This window comes from Erythrolamprus reginae, chromosome 1, assembly GCF_031021105.1.
Source record: "Erythrolamprus reginae isolate rEryReg1 chromosome 1, rEryReg1.hap1, whole genome shotgun sequence".
In the NCBI taxonomy this organism is placed as follows: Eukaryota; Metazoa; Chordata; class Lepidosauria; order Squamata; family Dipsadidae; genus Erythrolamprus; species Erythrolamprus reginae.
In genome coordinates, this window is record NC_091950.1 from 221958551 (window position 1) to 221975633 (window position 17083).

A 17083-nucleotide genomic window follows, 5' to 3' on the forward strand; every position below is an offset into this window, starting at 1 on the left:
CGAACAGGGTAATTTGCGATTTTTCAACCCGGAATTCAAAACACCATCTGCGCATGCGTGCCCTTTTTTCTATGGGCACGCATGCGTAGATGGCGCCTGGCAGATCAGCTGCTGAGCGGCTTCCCTGGGTCTTCCCGCTCTTGCTGGCGGGAGGGGCGAGCAGCGGGCATCAGCAAGGAGTTTCCCCACCGCCCACGCAAACTCCTCGTTGCCGCCCGCCCTTCGCCCGCCCACGCCGTTCATTCTCGCCGCTTTCCAGCTGAGTCCTGAAGCGAATTCGCTTCAGGACTCAGCTCCAAAGCGGCGAGAGGGAGCGCGGACAAACCGTTCGCTGGCGCTAGCTCTCGCCGCTTTGGAGCTGAGTCCTGAAGCGAATTCGCTTCAGGACTCAGCTCCAAAGCGGCGAGAGGGAGCGCCATCGAACGGCCTGCCTGCCCGCTAGCGAGGAGCCGAAGATTGGGGGTGGCGCGGCTGTTTTAAAACGTCGCCACCGGCATGGGGGGCTTGCCAGCACCCCCCGGACCCCCAACCCGGGTTTGGGGGGCTGCTAGGAAGCCCCCCATGCCGGCGGCGACGTTTTAAAACAGCCACGCCCCCCCAATCTTTGGCTCCTCGCTAGCGCTGCGGAAGTAAAAACACCATCTGCACATGCGCAGATGGTGTTTTTACTTCCGCAGCGCTACTTCGCGAAAACCCGCTCGTTGCGGGGGGTCCTGGAACGGAACCCTCGCAACGAGCGGGGGATCACTGTACTAAAATTGGCTGTAGCTTATGAATTATATTTGTATATGATTCTATTAAGTTTTGGGAAGAGTTGGCTGTGATAAAGGCTGAGCGAAGTTTTAGAAGATTATCCTCTGATAGAGCCCTTCTCACCTTCTGGTCAAGTTGTTGAGACCATTTTACCCTACATCTTGTTGGGCCTGCTGGAGAAATTGCAAGGATAAATTGGTCTGTGAAGGGCATCTGCCTGATGAGAGACTTCATGTATATACATAAAGGTAGATGATAGCTTTCCAGGTAAGGAAGGACTTCAAAAAAATTTATATAATGTAATAAGTCCATAGAATTTAGAATATAATCAATGGTGCTGGTTTTGGACCCTGCCATAAATGTGGTCTCGCCAAGGTAATCTCCAGCCCAGGATCCGTTGGCTATATAAAGATTAGGTTTATTCGCCATCTTTGGAAGACAGAGGTCAGCAAAATTTGCTTTCTTGTCTTTAGAGAGTCATGTGAGGGAGGAGTTTGTTCTTACGGGAGCCTCCGCTGGTGGATAATGATGATATTTTGTATATAATGTATAATCATCTGGTCCCAATCTAGCATTGAAATCTCCCTCCAGTAAGACTCTGGCTTTTGAATGGTCCATATAATGTTCCAACTCCATCCATACTGCAGTGATTTCAGCTTTTCTTACCAATGGCAGAAGAGAAATTATTAAGAGCAGGACTCAGTCTATCTTGAGGAGAAGAGCCATGGCCATGTATTTCAGTGGGGCAATAAGAGTAGGCTCTGCTCTCAAATTGGTAGAAATGAAAATACCCAGCTCTCCCTTCAGTCTTCCTGGCCTCTACCTGGCCTTGCTTCTAACTTACGCGAGTGATAACCATTTAACAGAAGGTTGTCCCTGGTCCAAGTCTCTTGCATCAAAATGATATCCTTATCTATCAGAGGATCAGGATGATTTGAACCTCTAAAACGATACCACATGGCTACATTCCATGACATAATACTTAAGGTGTTTTTCTTACACTGGGTCTCTTCTTTTGTAGCTCATCAGGATATTTGATTTATACAGAGGGAATTTGTGGGGTTGTTGCAACAGATTGAGGTGTCATCACACTCGAGGTTGGCCTTCTCTAAAAGAGGGACAGTCCCCTCTAAATCCTGTATAGACTCCTGGGGAAATTGTTCAGGGTAAGAGTTTTTAACACCAGCTAACAGGGCTTGCCATTCAGATACCTCTTCACTAGATGTAGAAGAGGGGGTTGTTAGATCATGCACCATTCGGCTTTGAAATGATAATACTGACGTGGGGCCTCTCTCACTCTCTTGCATCATTGGGTAATTGCGTAAGGATGTTAGTATCTCCTTCTCTGCTGGATCCTCTAGTGGCCCCTGTGCGTCTTGGCTTCTGTTTTTCATAAGCTCACATTCATGCAAACTCTTCCTTCCTGGAGGAGAAACAAGAGGCACAACCACTGGGGAAAGCAAATCTATAAGTGGTTCGGCTGTGTCCAATATGGTCAGTAGAGATTTCCTTAAGTTTTCCAGCTTAAGTAATATATTATCTTGTTCTTCCCTTGGGAGAGGGCTGAAAGCGTTAATAAGTCCAGTTTCTGTGATGTTAAGTGCATCATCACTGAGCAATGCTGGCTTACTCCCACTTTCTTCATTTCTCTTTCTCAAGGTTGAGAGTGTGGAAGAGACAGCATCTTTGGAGGTTCCCATGTTGACAATTAAGGGTTTAACCTTTTCCTCACAGAAAACTATGATTGAAAAAATTTGAAAGGAGGCTAGATGTGCCTTCATCTTAAATAATATTAGTGGAATGGTGGGCTGTTTAAAAGTCAGAAGTAATCCCTTCCAATTTGGGGGCTCTAGAAGCTGGCTTAGGGAATTTAGTATAGCACTCTTAGTACAGTGATACCTCGTCTTACGAACTTAATTGGAGGAGGTTCGTAAGGCAAAAATTTAATAAAATGAAACAATGTTTCCCATGGGAAACAATGTAAAATGGATTAATGCGTGCAAGGAAAAAAAATTGCAAAAACGGCGCTCTCCTGGGCGCCGCCGCCTGGCTGTCGCCTTTTGAAACAGCTGGGCACTTTTCGGTGTTCTCCTGAACGCCAAACCCAAAAAGTTTGACAAAAGTTCGGGTTCAGGTTTGGGAGGCCACCGAGAAGTGCTGCTGCCCGGCTGTCACCTTCCGAAACAGCCGGGGGGCTTCTCGGCTTTCTCCCGAATGCCGAACCCGGAAGTTCGGCAAAAGTTCAGGTTTGGTGTTCGGGTTTGGGAGGCCACCGAGAAACACCACCGCCCAGATGTCACCTTTACAGAAGAGCCGCGGAGTGTCAGCCAGTCAGGAGGTTCAAACGGAGGTGGGGAATCCCAATAGGGAATTCCATGGGCGCAGCTTTGACGTCACGAAAACGTCCTTCCTGGAGTCCACGTTTCAGCCAGCTTACTAGGGAAAATGCAGCCAGTATTCCGTAGCAGCTTGTTAAAGATGGTCATAGGCTCCCAGCTAAGGCTGGTAGACTGGGCAGTTCCAAATCCCACAAGGAGAGACCCATTATGAGATTTTAAAAAAGATTTTGGATTTGTGTCTGCATTGGGGCTGCTTACAATACCTAGTCCATTATAAGGATATCCCCTCTCCAAGGATACTTGGGTAAAAAGTTGGCATGTGAAAACGGACAAGTTAAGCAAGCAGTTTCATAACAAACACTCTCATAAACCCAAAGGACCACCTGGGGGGGAGGGGAGGTTGATGGGGATGGGGATTAACTACCCTTTAATTTTTCTTTCTCAGCCCTGAAGCCATTTTGGGAGCATTTTCAGGGACATAGCCAGGCCTTTTGAAGCTGTGGGGATGTTTGTGGGGAGATATAGATAGCTGGGGGCGGGGGCGGGGATTGTGTAGCCAGACTAACATTCTTTCCCATGGGAGCCCTAGATGCTTTGGACAAGAATGGACATGAGCCAGCCAGAGCTGATTGGGTCATGTGATGGACTCGTGATCTGAAGGCAAGAACCTGGGATTTTGAGTGGGGAAAATTCCGGGTCCTTCAGAGTTGGATTTTCACCAGCAGTGTCAATATGACATTCCTAATAAATTTGTACTTTGGGGAAACTCTAGGCCTCAGAATTTCGATTGCTTTGAGTCTGTTACTTGGAATCCTGACAGATATATTGATAAAACTTTACCCATTAAATATTTTACAATTTGCAAAGAAATTCTTTTCATGGCTTACACAGGCAGTGTACATTCAGCTACTATGTCTGGATTTCACAACTCAAAGTAGTCAAATAACATACTTAAAACAGCAACTTGTAACCTACAAAATTTTACTTATTTTAATAATTAATAAAAATCTAGGCAAAGAACTTCAGCATGCTTAATCAGAAATAGTTTTAATGTAATAAAATCAGTTCATTTTAAAGGCTGCAGTATTTACTCCATATATGATCTGCCTCATTTTATTTTCTATTCCATATTTAACCCATTAAAGCCTATTTATTTTTTTGATGCACCAAGCTTAAGAAAAAAAGACCTACTTTACCTTTGGATTGTGCAATATAAATCAACCTGCTGACAATTTTACGTATACGTGGCTTTAAAGCAAAATTTTTTATTCCACCTGTGATAGAGATGATGAGGTTGGGTGTTTTTAGATGCCAGTGTTGTGTCATTAGGTCATAGAGGGTTTCAGAGTCTGTGTCACATGACAGACGAATGTACTAAGAAATAAAACAATTGTTAAATTGTACAAATGGGAAAAGTCCCCAGTTCATTCAAAGTAGATATGTCTTATTTTGTCAGTGACTTCCTATTTGCACTTCCTTTATTTCTGTTATGAAAATCCCTTTGTAATGCAGATTTTATATAACATGGAATTTCATTTTACAAGTTCTTAATCTATGCATACATTTCGTTGTGCCCCTTTATAACATCTTAATAGGAAGGGAAAATAAATGTTTAACAGCTCTTCTAATTTAGATTTTTTAATACCACCATATTTTGAATGAACATTTCAAAATATTTTTTATATACAGTCTGTCATCATTTAGCACACACTTGATTCCAGCAAAATTGTTGCGAAGCAAACAATGTGACTGAGAGAGATTCAAATATACGAGAAAAAACAAATCTCCAAGAATCTTGTTAATTTTTGCAAGAGTATATTTTAATTGTATTTGTAACTTTACTGAGAATTTCTATCTGTCCAAGATAATCCAATAGACTGGGCATGCTGCAGATCAAGTCAGCCAAAGAATGTTGACCAGTGGAAAGTAACTTCTATAGCCCCACCTTATAGATTAAAGCATTAAAACTTGGTTTAAAATTTAAAACCCAGATTTGGGGTTCAGAATGTATTAAGGGCCCTGTTATTTGGCTTTGGGCAGCTACAGAAATTGAATGAATGAATGAATAAATAAACAAATAAACAAACAAATAAATGTTGCTTATTTTTACAGAGTGTGGAATTAATCTTAATCCAAGATCTAGTCTTAATCCAATATCTCTTAAAATTGTGTCATTCGAAGGCTGATATAAACACACACAAAAAGGCATGTGATTAACTTACCTTTCCTGTCTTACCCAAATGTTCAAATTTAATGTCTCCAAACGCATCAGTTGGGAATTCTTTGGTATGTTTTTTATAATTCCATTTCTCATTATGGGTAATCTGCATCCCTTCTACATGTTGTGATTTCAAATATCCACATTTACATTGGTTGTCACTATAAACATATTCATATGTAAAATAATCAAAAGGAGTTTGTTTTTTTACAAGGGTATAATAAACCTGAGCGCTGACTGAAAGATGCATCCTGGGAAATCACTCCGCCTTGGGAAGGATTTCCCGGGCATGCACCATTCTGTCGGCGCTCAGGTGGGGGGAGACAAGGGGGGGAGATGAGAGAGAAGGGGAGGCCTCAGTTGACCCTCACCATAGAGCAGGAAGCGCAATCCTAGATCAGCTGCTGCCTTGGCTGGGGGGTTTGGAAGCCACGGAGCCGGAGTTGGAGGTGGGGGAGAGAAAGAAAGAAAGGCTTCTGCTGGTTTCTTTGCGTGCAGTCAAAAGTCTGCCACTTTCTCTCTCCCACCATCCAAAACTCCAGCCCTGCGGCTTCCAAACCTCAGCCAGGGCGATAGCCGCTCCGCTAGTGAGCTTCCCGCTCTATTCTGTCGTGACAGCTGGTGCTGCAACTGAACGGACAGGCCCAGGGATGCCACGGAGTTGCCAGATTCCAGTAAGACGGGCGTCTCGCGCCCCGCCCCACCTCCTGCACCCCACCCATGATATGGCCAAAATATTGAAAAGGTCTTCTTTTCGGGGAAACGCGGAAACGCCCCTGGGCGGGGACTGCTTCAGCTGCGATTTTGCGCATGCACAGAAAACTGAAGGGTGGTTGCATAGGGCCACGAATGGCTGCCCTTTATTGGCCGTTGCCAGTCAGGGCGACGCTGCAGGAACTTAAGATGGAGGTGAGCAGAGCATATCATACCTAGGCCTTTGAGTGGAGAGCACTGAGACCCACTGATCTCAGTGGGCCTTCTGCCACCTTTGTGAAGCCAGTCGCTAGCAGGTTTACCAGAGCGGTTGAACCATCTCAGCATGGGCAGCATCTCAGAACCTCTCATCACTGGCTGTGTTCTGGCTCAGTCCACGTTCACCTTCCCTGACCCGGGAACCACATCTTTAACAATCCAATGTCAACATAAAATCCTAGACAATGTAGGCCAATACTCTTCTTATAGCAGGAATCTAAATTGAAAGTATCCCTGATAGATTGAAACTTAGCCTCTACTTGACCGCTTCCATTATGAGACCCTTGAATGACTGAGATAGTATCTTAGTGGCTTTTAGAGCTTTACACAATATTTTAAAAGAGAAGAAAAGAGCAATTCACTTAACCAAATACACACAAAAATTACAGTATATTTGAACAAGCATATAATCTTGGACTGGCATTTTCATCCATGAAATTTAATCAGTTCAAATTGAAGAATCATATTGAACTTTTAAAGTCCCTCATTGAAAGCAATTCACATTTCACTCAAAATGCAGCTATGTTTTTTGAGACCAGGTGTAAGAATAAATTAAAACTTGCAGAAGCAATAAAATGTCAGGGTATACAAAGCAATGGAAATAAATCAAGTTGTTTGACTCAATGAGCACAAGGCCTGAAAGATAGCAAATCTGCCTCAATATGCTCTCTTGCCTTGATGTATACAGGTAGTCCATGAATTACAACAGTTCACTTAGTGACCATTCAAAGTTACAACGGGAATGAAAAAATGTTACATATGCTGTTTTTCAGAGTTGTGACCTCTGTTGCATTCCGATGATCACATGATCAAATTTCATATGCTTGGCAACTGGTTCATATTTATGACAGTTGCTGTGTCCCAAGGTCATGTAATCCCCTTTTGCACACTTCTGACAAGCAAAGTCAGTGGGAAAGCCAGATTTAAAAACTGGGTTACTAGCTTATCCACTGGAGTGATTCACTTAACAACTATGGCAAGAAAAGTTGTAAAATGGGACAAAATTAACTAATATTTTACTTAACAACAAAAATTTTGGGGTCAATTGTTGTCTTAAGTCGAGAACTACTGTTCTTGGTGATTCTGTATTCTGTTTCAAAGAAGAAAAAATTCAGTGCCATTTCTTTGAAACTTTATAATATCTATATGACATAAAATATTTACTTACTTGGACTTGGCATTTTTAGTGAAAAAGACGCATTCTCTCTTCTTAAATTTCTCTTGAACAAAATGTGTCAAATCCTTTGGAGGTAAGATTTAAAGGCCTTAGTGCAACCGAGGTGTACACAAGTAAAAATAATTAGTAGCTTAATAATCTTTCTTTAGAAATACTGTATACATTATGCTAAGCAATTATTATATTATTTTTTACTTTTAAAAATCATTCAACAATCATTACTGTATATGACTGCATAATAAGCCTTAATGTATTAAAATGTTGTATAGCCCCACCCCCTTCGGTCTTGTCTTGTCTGCTTCCTGGAGACTGTCTGGACAAGTCCCTGTACTTTTCTCGTGTTCTTTGGAATTGGGCTGAGAGAGATGATTAACCCAAGATAATCTAATTGGATTTGTGTCTAAAGCAAGACTAGAAATCACAGTATCCTGGTTTCTGGATGTCTTAACCAACTGCACCAAATTGGCTCTCCAGTTTATTTAAACTTAGAGGATGACCATTTTCAAACTAATATTCTATAAATTGAATTGATGAGGACCAGTTTGTTTGCTGTGTTTTTTCTATCTTTTAGTACTTTGGCCAAACCCATAATTTTTCTTTCTTCCCTTTATTGGACTGCTTAGAGAACAAGTATACTATAATGTATATTATACTAGTATACTATAATGTTCATCTAAAAATGTTTATTAAAGTAGTAGACTTAGTTCCGTTTTTAATTACAGGAAGATATTTTACTGCAGCATTCTAAGAGTTTAAAGCTCTAAATATTGTTTTGGATTTCTCCTTCGTTAATTTACTTTCCATTTTATTAATTGATAAAAATAAACTACTAACACTTTTATTTCTGAAAGCATTCTTAATCTACAGCATTTTTGCATAACTATTTAAAACATTTGCATAGCACTATATGTATATATTTTCTCTCCACATATTAATTACACTTAACATTGGCCAGTGTATCTGGAGGGATTTTATGAATATTGTTTTTATAGAAGTAGTTTTATTGGTCACTTACACTTTCACTGTATGATAGATCCATGCTCCGAGAGATACTGGAATAAAGACTTCTTGAGCTCTCCAGGATACCATTGTCTTTCATGATGTCTGTGAAATCCAGAGTAATGATACCTCTCCAGTTTCTGCCAACCTAGTATTACGAAAGCATGTAAAAATGCAAGTAGAAAAATAGGGACTACCTTAGTGGGAAGGTAACAGTGTTCTGTGCGCCTTCAGCATTTAGTCATGCCGGCCACATGATCACAGAATTGATATCTGACAGCGCTGGCTCTTCAGCTTAGAAATTATGATGAGCACTGTCCACTAGAGTCAGGAACTACTAGCACATTTATGCGAGGGGAACCTTTACCTTTATCTTTAAAAAGAATACCCGGCTGGTGACTGATCCCCGGCCCGTTTTGCCACAGGGCCAGGGAGACACGGCCCTCGGTGCGGCCGCCATCTTGTTTTCGGCCGAGATTTCGCGAGATTTCGCGAGATCTCGGCCACCTCGGTCATCCAGGGCGGAGCCTGCAGCCCTATAAAAGGGCTGGACAGGCTCCAGGGCCTCCTTTTCGCCCTGGATGAAGAAGAAGCGAACACCCACCCGCCCACCCTATCTTCCAGTGTGCCAGTGGGGGTCACCCCTAGGGGGCCGAATAGGAATTTTTGGCGTTTGCGGTATTTTCTGCGACCGTTTTTTCACCTATTCCACACTGCGGTGACGGATATGCAGTTAGGGGGTGCTTCACCCCCTGTTCAGGCTAATTGGCATACCTTTGGTCATTTGGGTAGGCAGGTTAGAGGCGGAAAACTGGGTGGTGGTTTAGCAACTGCATGTTCTCCGTTGGGCATCTTTGGGGATGATTGACAGGTTCTCTCCAAAGGCTTGTGGTAGAAATGACCTGAGCAATTGGGGGGAACCTGTCTTTGGGTCCCGCCTATTGCTTTCCCCTTGTATGGGATAGACGGCGGGACCTCCCACATGCAAGTGCATGGCAGTGAGTCAGGTGAGGGCGTGGCCCCTCACCTGGATCAGCATGGAGCTACGCCCATATGTTGCCCTGGAAATTTTTCTGATGTCATTTTCTGCCCCGGAAGCAATTGTTTGACCCTGCGGGTCCTTGTTTAGGGTTATAGTTAATTTATGCAAATTTATTTAAATAAATTATGCAAATTTAATTAATAAAAATGACCCATTTTAAATCCAGCTCTTGTGTCCGTGTTGTTACTCCGCCTCTGCTGCAAAAGTAGATTCATACTTCTTACTACCGTGTTTCCCTGAAAATAAGACCCTGTCTTATTTTCTTTGGGCCCCCAAATTCTTTGAGTTTACTTTGGAGGGATATCTTATTTCTTTTGAGTGCTGCCACCACAAGGTGGGGGGCTGCAGCTGCCCCACGCATCCCACACTGATTTGCCTCAGGGATCCTGCAGCTAGGCCATCCACACTACAACACATGCTTCGCCTCATGGCACTGGCTCACTTCTTCCGGCACCTGCACAGTACCAGATCAGGAAGCTGAGTGATGTGTCACAAGGTGAGGCAGTTGTTGGGGCAGGAATGCCTGGCTGTGGGGTTCCTGAGATAAGCTAGAGTTTGGTGTGTGGGACAGCTCCGTTCCCTCCGCCAATGATGGTGGCCATAGCATCAGCACATTGCTTGGCCTCCTGCTCCAGTGCCACGCCAGTTCCAGAAGAAGCGGCCCAGCTGCCATGTGGGCTCCTGATACCATAAAACCATATCAATTGTTCAGTTGAAAGCTTTACAATATTAAATATGGATTTGAGAGTGACTTCTGTTTCATATTCATCCTTCATTACCAATAGCGTGTCTCTTTTTTCTCAATATCTCCGATACATATTTTTAAAAAAGTCTGAAATCTCATACTAGTGTAGATGAATGCTTCCACACCTCTGGCATATCAACATATTTAACCATTCTAAAATCTTATGTCAGCCTCTGCATTTCTTCTTGTCCTGCTTGCCTCAGCTTCCATAGTAACAGTGGGAAGGAGGAGGAAATAATTGGAGTTTTCAGGGTGGGGAAAATGTGCTGGCGGTTGCCCTGTTGGAAGTTTTGAATATTTTTAAGGGAGGGTTAGTCCCACCATTCACTCCCTGGCACAGCCAGGCGTTGTGAACCTGTTTACAGCCTACCCAAGGTCAACGGTTGCAGCACACAAGATATGAAAGACCTAACAGACAATGCACCCACCTGACACCTTAAGATGGGGTTGGGTGGATGCCCAAGAGGGGCACTTGGAAGGATTTTGGGATCTTGTATATGCAATCTGCACACCTTTTCCTTCAGATCTTATTTTCCTTTTGTTGCGTTCACTTCTTGTCTAGTAAAAGTACTCTTTCTAGCGTAAATGGAATCTGAGTTTTACTTTCCTGGGAAGGAAGCATAGCTGACATAAAGCAGATCTGCATTAGTCATCCTGGAAAGAAATCTACCAAGGGCACAAAGCGACCATGTCCAGCCAAGACTGCGACCAGGAGGAAGGAACACCTGGCCTAACTCTCCTTCACCAGACAAAGTAGAGAGCAGATTGAATGGGAATGTGAGGAGGAAACTGAAACCAGGCCTCTTCCCAGAACTAAATGTTCATTATAAGTGGGGAATCTTGATGCCCTGGAGGAGGACTCCCAGGTGTGTCTGTATCCTGGTCCTAAAAGCAAAGAGCTAATTCAGAAGAGGAGAAGCAAGACCTTTTGTCGACTGACGCCTTGCGGAGCCTGAGGGAAACTGTAGAGAGCCAGAAAAGTCATGGAAGTATGCATTGTCGGCTGGGGGGGGGGGGCTGAAGAGGCCAGGGAGGAGACCCACCCAGAGAGAGCTTCAGAGGTTCAGGCTGCCCCAGGTACCTCAGCTGGATTTGCCAGAGCTCCAATAGCCCAAGGGGCCACTGCTGGGGGGAAGGAGGAGGACCATGAAGGCATCAAATTCCAAAGATTCTAATGGGAAGTCCAGAGCTGTGGGCTTTTTCCTCAAACAAGTCTGGAATCATATGCAAGAGTATGGAACGGATTTCCCTAAAGTAGCCTCGAAAGTGAGATGCATATCATTGGCCCTGAAAGGTATAGCAGCTGAGTGGATGATAGGCCTCCACAATGAAGATTTGATTGATTTTACTGGATTTGTATGCCACCCCTTTCCATAGATGATCCAGTGATGAGGGACTCTGATGCTTTAATGACTGCCCTCTGGTTGTGTTTTGAGGACCCCCTGGCTGAACGCAAGGCTAGAAATAGGATGAAAACCCAGGGGGGAAATCAGTGGCTGAATATACATAAGAATTTTTTAAGCTGGTGATTTATATGCAGGGGTATTCGGCTGAAGCCCTGATTGATTATTACACAGACAATCTAAATGAAGATAATTTCCAAGACTGCGGTGCTTGAGGGGGGGGGGGGGGCAGGCTAAAGATTTACAACATTGGTATGTCTTAGCAGCAGAGGTGGAAATTGATCTGATCAGGAATCAGCATTGAGGAGTTTGCAGTTGGGACGAGCCCTCTACTTCAATTGTGGCAGGTGGCCACAGAAGGATGAGGGGAGAGGCAGGAGCCAAACCCAAAATATCCACCTATTTCAGATGTGGAAAGGAGGGGCACCAGGCGGCTGAGTGTGGCAGGCCAAAGTTTCTAACTCCAAATGGCTCTGTTAATATATCGAACCTGTTCCAAGGATGACCCCTGCTGGTGGAAAGAAACCTGACATACCAACTGCAAAAGCCTACAAAACTGCCCTGAAAGGAATGGAAACTTTAGAGGTCCTCCCCACAAAAGGGAAAGAGCTGGGACCTCCAATTTTCCCAGATGACAACTACAGCAAACCAGACAATGATTCCTCAGTAAGGCCAACCAATGGGCCCATCTACCTTCCAGTCAAATTGAGGGTATCATCATCTCGTTCCCAGGGGAAGATTCTGGATGCACCTGATGTGTAATTTGGATTCTGGATGCACCAGATGTGTAATTAGCCCAGAGGTGGTGGAGAAATTGGGACTAAAGCTAAAACCCATGAAAGTGCCCATTGCCTTTGCCAATTGGATGGGTCAGTGGCTGGTGGAGGACCAGCCCAATATGAGACTGAACCTATAGAAATGAGGATCGGGGACCATCAAGAGACTATAAGCTTTATCGTGCCCCACGGGATGAACAGGCCCCTATTACTAGGGTTGCCCTGGCTTAGGAAATCGAACCTGGATGTAAATTGGTGAACAGGAGTGTTACACATCCCCCATGGCCAAAGGGGGGAACCTTACCCTGAGGCAGAGGATGAGGAGGCTGCAGTAGGAGAGGAACACATCACTGGGGAAGAAAAGAGACCAGAGGAGTATTGGGACCTAAAAGAGGCATTTAGCGAGAGGGTCTCAGATAAGTTGCCACCCCACTGGGCCATGGACTGAAATATAGAAATTCTGCCTGGGATGAAATTTCCCAAACCAAAAATGTACTCTTTGACCCTTTGAGAGCTAGATGAACTATGTTGCTTTATTGATAAAAACATAGAACGGGTGTCTGGCCAAAAGCCAGCATGCGGAGTTAGAGACTTTAGCCTGCCACAGTAGATTAGTATTACAGGAATTGGGAGGGATGGTTGCATGAGTGGGAAAGTTACTAGCCACAGAGAGGGTTGGCATAGAAATCCAATAAATAAAAAAATAAATATGTAACAGTGTGACCAACATGGCTCTGTTAATAAATTGAACCTTGGATGAGAGAATTGGATTGGAATCTGATTTATTTCCTAGATGCTATTTGGGGCATTGATATTTTATCCTGATACTTCTTTTTTCCTTGGGGACCTGAGCTCCCATCCTTCTGCTCCCATCCCTCCGCCACGGGCGGAGAGAAAACTCAGGTGGAATGGAAGAGAAAGGGTTAACCAAGAAGCATGAGGTGGAAGGGCTTGGAGTTTTCAATCCCCCTCCCCTGGAGGAACCAACCAGAATTGTAGATAAAGGGAAAAGTCCCCAGCATGGGAGACAAGTGCCTGGGGGAGGGGGCGATATGAAGGCACCTGGGGCGATATATATCCCAGGGATGGGATGGGTGCAGTGCCAGTGGGTTCCTAGCTTAGGGAGCTACCTAGTGGTTGATTTTAGAAATTTATTTATTATTATTATTTAAATTATTGAATTTTTTCAGTTTTTTTAAAAAATATATAATCTTATTTACAGGTGAATCAACATCTTATATATACATTTTTATGTACATTGTCTTTTAATTGTCCTTGTACATCTTGATGTTTTATTCCGGTGATTATTTTGAGTTTCTTTTTTTAGTCCTTAAATATCATTTTGTCCCGATTGCATAGTTGTCCGAACCTTTTTGATTATTTAGTTCCATGGTCAGTCTGTCCATCTCCGTGCACTCATATATTTTCTTGATAATTTCTTTGTCCTTGGATAGTTGTGGATTTTTCAATTTCTGCATGAATACGATCCTTGCTGCTGTTATTATATGCATGATTAAATATTTAACATTTTTGGTATAAGACCCTCTCATAATACCAAGTAAAAAGAATTCTGGTGTATATTCTATTGTTATGTTTGTTATTTGATGCAATCAATTGCTCACTTTTTTCCAGCATTTTTTCATCTCTGGACATGATCACTATAAATGAAAGAAGGTGTCTTGTGTTTTATTACATTTTCAACATATTGCACTATTATTTTTATGTATTTTAGCTAATCTTTTCAGTGGAAGATGCCAACGATATAACATTTTGTATTGATTTTCTTTGTATGTCGTAGATTTGGTCAATTTAATATTTCTCTTCCAGATTTGTTCCCATTCTTCTAAATATATATTGTGGCCAAAGTCTTTCACCCAAACAATCATTGTACCTTTGACTATCTCTTCTGGTCCCTCGTGCTCCATCAAATATTTATAAATTTTAGATATTATTTTTTCCTCTGGGCCTGTCAGTAATTTATGTAATGGTTGGGTAGCTTTTTCTATACCTGTTTGTTCCATATCTTTTTTTATATCTTGTTTGGATTTGAAGGTAAGTCCACCAATCCATATTTATATTTTGTGTAATTAATTCTTCTCTGCTTTTTAGTTTACCAGTTGCATCTAATATTTCTTTATACTTCAATTTTTTTTTGTCATTTCTATTGTATTTGGGTATATGAGGGCTTCCATTGTGGATATCCAATTTGGTATTTTTTATATAGTATTTCTGTCTAATTTCTTGTCCCACAGATAGGTGTACCAGCCTTTCTCTAAATCATGGCCTTCCAATTGTAAAATTTGTTTATTGTCTAGATCAGTGGTTCTCAAACTAGGGGTCGGGACCCCTTTGGGGGGTTGAACAACCGCTTCACAGGGGTCACCTAAGACTAACGTTCCCACTAAGGTGGGTGCCCGCATGGGTGCGCACACAAAAATAACTCCCCGCACAGCCTTTTCCAAGGCTGCCCAGCCAAGCTGGGCATCGGAGTTGAGGGCAGGAAGCGACAAGGGTTTTCTTCATTTGAAAAACCACGTGCTCCCCATTCCACTTTGGCCCCGCCCATTCGGGAAAAGATGGTGGCACCCATCAGGCACTTCTGCCCTTTTCCTGAGTGTTAGAGTCTCTCCTTTGGCTGCGAGGACGTCGGCAAGTAGTGGTGGAGGGATGGGTGCTGCTGCAGCCACTACTGATAGGAAGGAGGGGGCAGGTTGCGAGGCGGGCAAGGCGGGGGGCTCAGCCTGCACTGGGACGGAAGGGGGGAGGTGGTGGCAGAGGGGGTTTGAGCTGATGTCAAGGCCTGCGCCCAGGGAAGCGGCACACTTTTCAAATGTGCTGCTTCCCTGGCAGCCGGCTTCACCTCCTCCCCTGCCACCACACTGGGGACTGCCCCCTGCCACCGGGTCCCCTCCGCTGCCCAATTCCATGTTGCTGCTGGGGGTGACAGGCCTGGAACTTATCCCCAACCTTTGCCTCATCTCCCGCCACCAAGCTGGGGGCTGCCTCCACCACCGAAGACAACTAAGAGACGGCCGTTGCTATCACCATTGGACAGGTAGCAAGAGGGGGGTGAGAGAAAGAGAGAGAGAAAGAAAGAGAGAGAGAGAGAGAAAGAAAAAAGCCAGAGAGAGAGAGAAAGAAAGCCAGAAAGAGAGTGTGTGTGAGAGAGAAAGAAAGCAAGAGAGAGAGAAAGCAAGAGAGAAAGCAAGAGAGAGTGAGAGAGAAAGAAAGCAAGAGAGAAAGAGAGTGAGAGAGAAAGAAAGCAAGAGAGAGAGAGAGAAAGAGTGTGTGAGAGAGAAAGAAAGCAAGAGAGAGAGAGAAAGCAAGAGAGAAAGCAAGAGAGAGTGAGAGAGAAAGAAAGCAAGAGAGAGAGAGAACGAAAACAAGAGAAAGAGAGAAAGAAAGCAAGAGAGAGAGAAAAGGAGAGGAAGGAAGAGAGAGAGAGAGATAAATGAGAGCAAAATGGGGAGAAAAAAAGAGAAATGAGAAAATGATTGAGGCAGAGAATGAAAGAGAGAAACAAGAGAGAGAGAAGTGACTCTTGATTTAAAGCATATGGTAAAAAGCACACAAATAATAACAGAAAAAACCCCCCAGCCCTCACCTGTTTGTTTATTTGTTTATTTAATTGGATATGTATACCGCCCCTCTCCGAGGACTCGGAGCAGCTCACAGCATATACAAAAACAAAACAACACAACAATATGAATCCAATTAATTAATTAATTAATTAATTAATTAATTAATTAATTAATACTACATATTAAAACAAACATTAAATTTAATTTTAAAAAGTTTTTGGAAATGGTTCAAGAGTTCACACACACACACACACACGGGGGGGAGAGACAGGGAGGAAAAAGAGAGGAGAAGTGAGAGGGGGAAGGAATGAGAGAAAAAGGGAGGAAGAGGAAGAAATGGGAAACAAATGAGAAAAGGGGGAGAGACAGGAGAGGCACCCAGAAATGAGACAGTGGTAGAAATTTGAGGAGGGATGATTGATTATTAAATATGGATTGACTATGGAATGATGGTAAAATATACATTTAGGTGTTGTTTAATATTAAAATCTATTAATTCATAAAATTGGATTAGAATTTTAGAGCTATATAGAATTACATAGGTAAAATCAATGGAAGATACATAGGATAAATAAGGGGTTTATGATATGTATGTATGATTTTATGACTTTGCATTATGAATTTAAAATATACTGGCAACTTCAAATCTCTACCAACAAATGCTCCGTCCTACACATTGGTAAAAAGAATCTGAATACTAAATACATACTTGGTAAAACTGAACTAACAGTGGACCCTCACTCAGTCAAAGACCTTGGAGTACTCATTTCCAATGACCTAGGTGCTAGAGCCCACTGTAACATCATTGCCAAAAAAGCATTAAGAATTGTAAGCCTAATCTTGCGTAGCTTCTTCTCTAGAAACACTGATACAAAACATTCGTCAGACCTATTCTAGAATATAGCTCACCTGTGTGGAATCCATACTGCATATCAGATATTAATACAATCGAAGGAGTCCAGAAATACTTCACAAGAAGAGTCCTTCACTCCTCTTCACGTAATAAATTACCCTACTCCTCCAGACTTCAAATACTAAATCTAGAAAATTTACAACTACGTCGTCTCCGAACTGATTT

At 43.0% G+C, this 17083-nt stretch overlaps 1 protein-coding gene across 1 annotated transcript in view; it reads right to left on the reverse strand.

Moving 5' to 3' along the window:
- Window positions 1-5560, reverse strand: part of TRPM8 (transient receptor potential cation channel subfamily M member 8) — a 507003-nt gene extending 501443 nt beyond the window's left edge. Inside the window, exons 1-2 of the mRNA XM_070758570.1 lie at window positions 5315-5560; window positions 4289-4466 (exon numbers count right to left, since the gene is read on the reverse strand). Of these exons, the coding sequence (XP_070614671.1) occupies window positions 4289-4466; window positions 5315-5560 (424 nt within the window). The remainder of the gene's footprint in view (window positions 1-4288; window positions 4467-5314) is intronic.
- Window positions 5561-17083: the final 11523 nt, after the last annotated feature.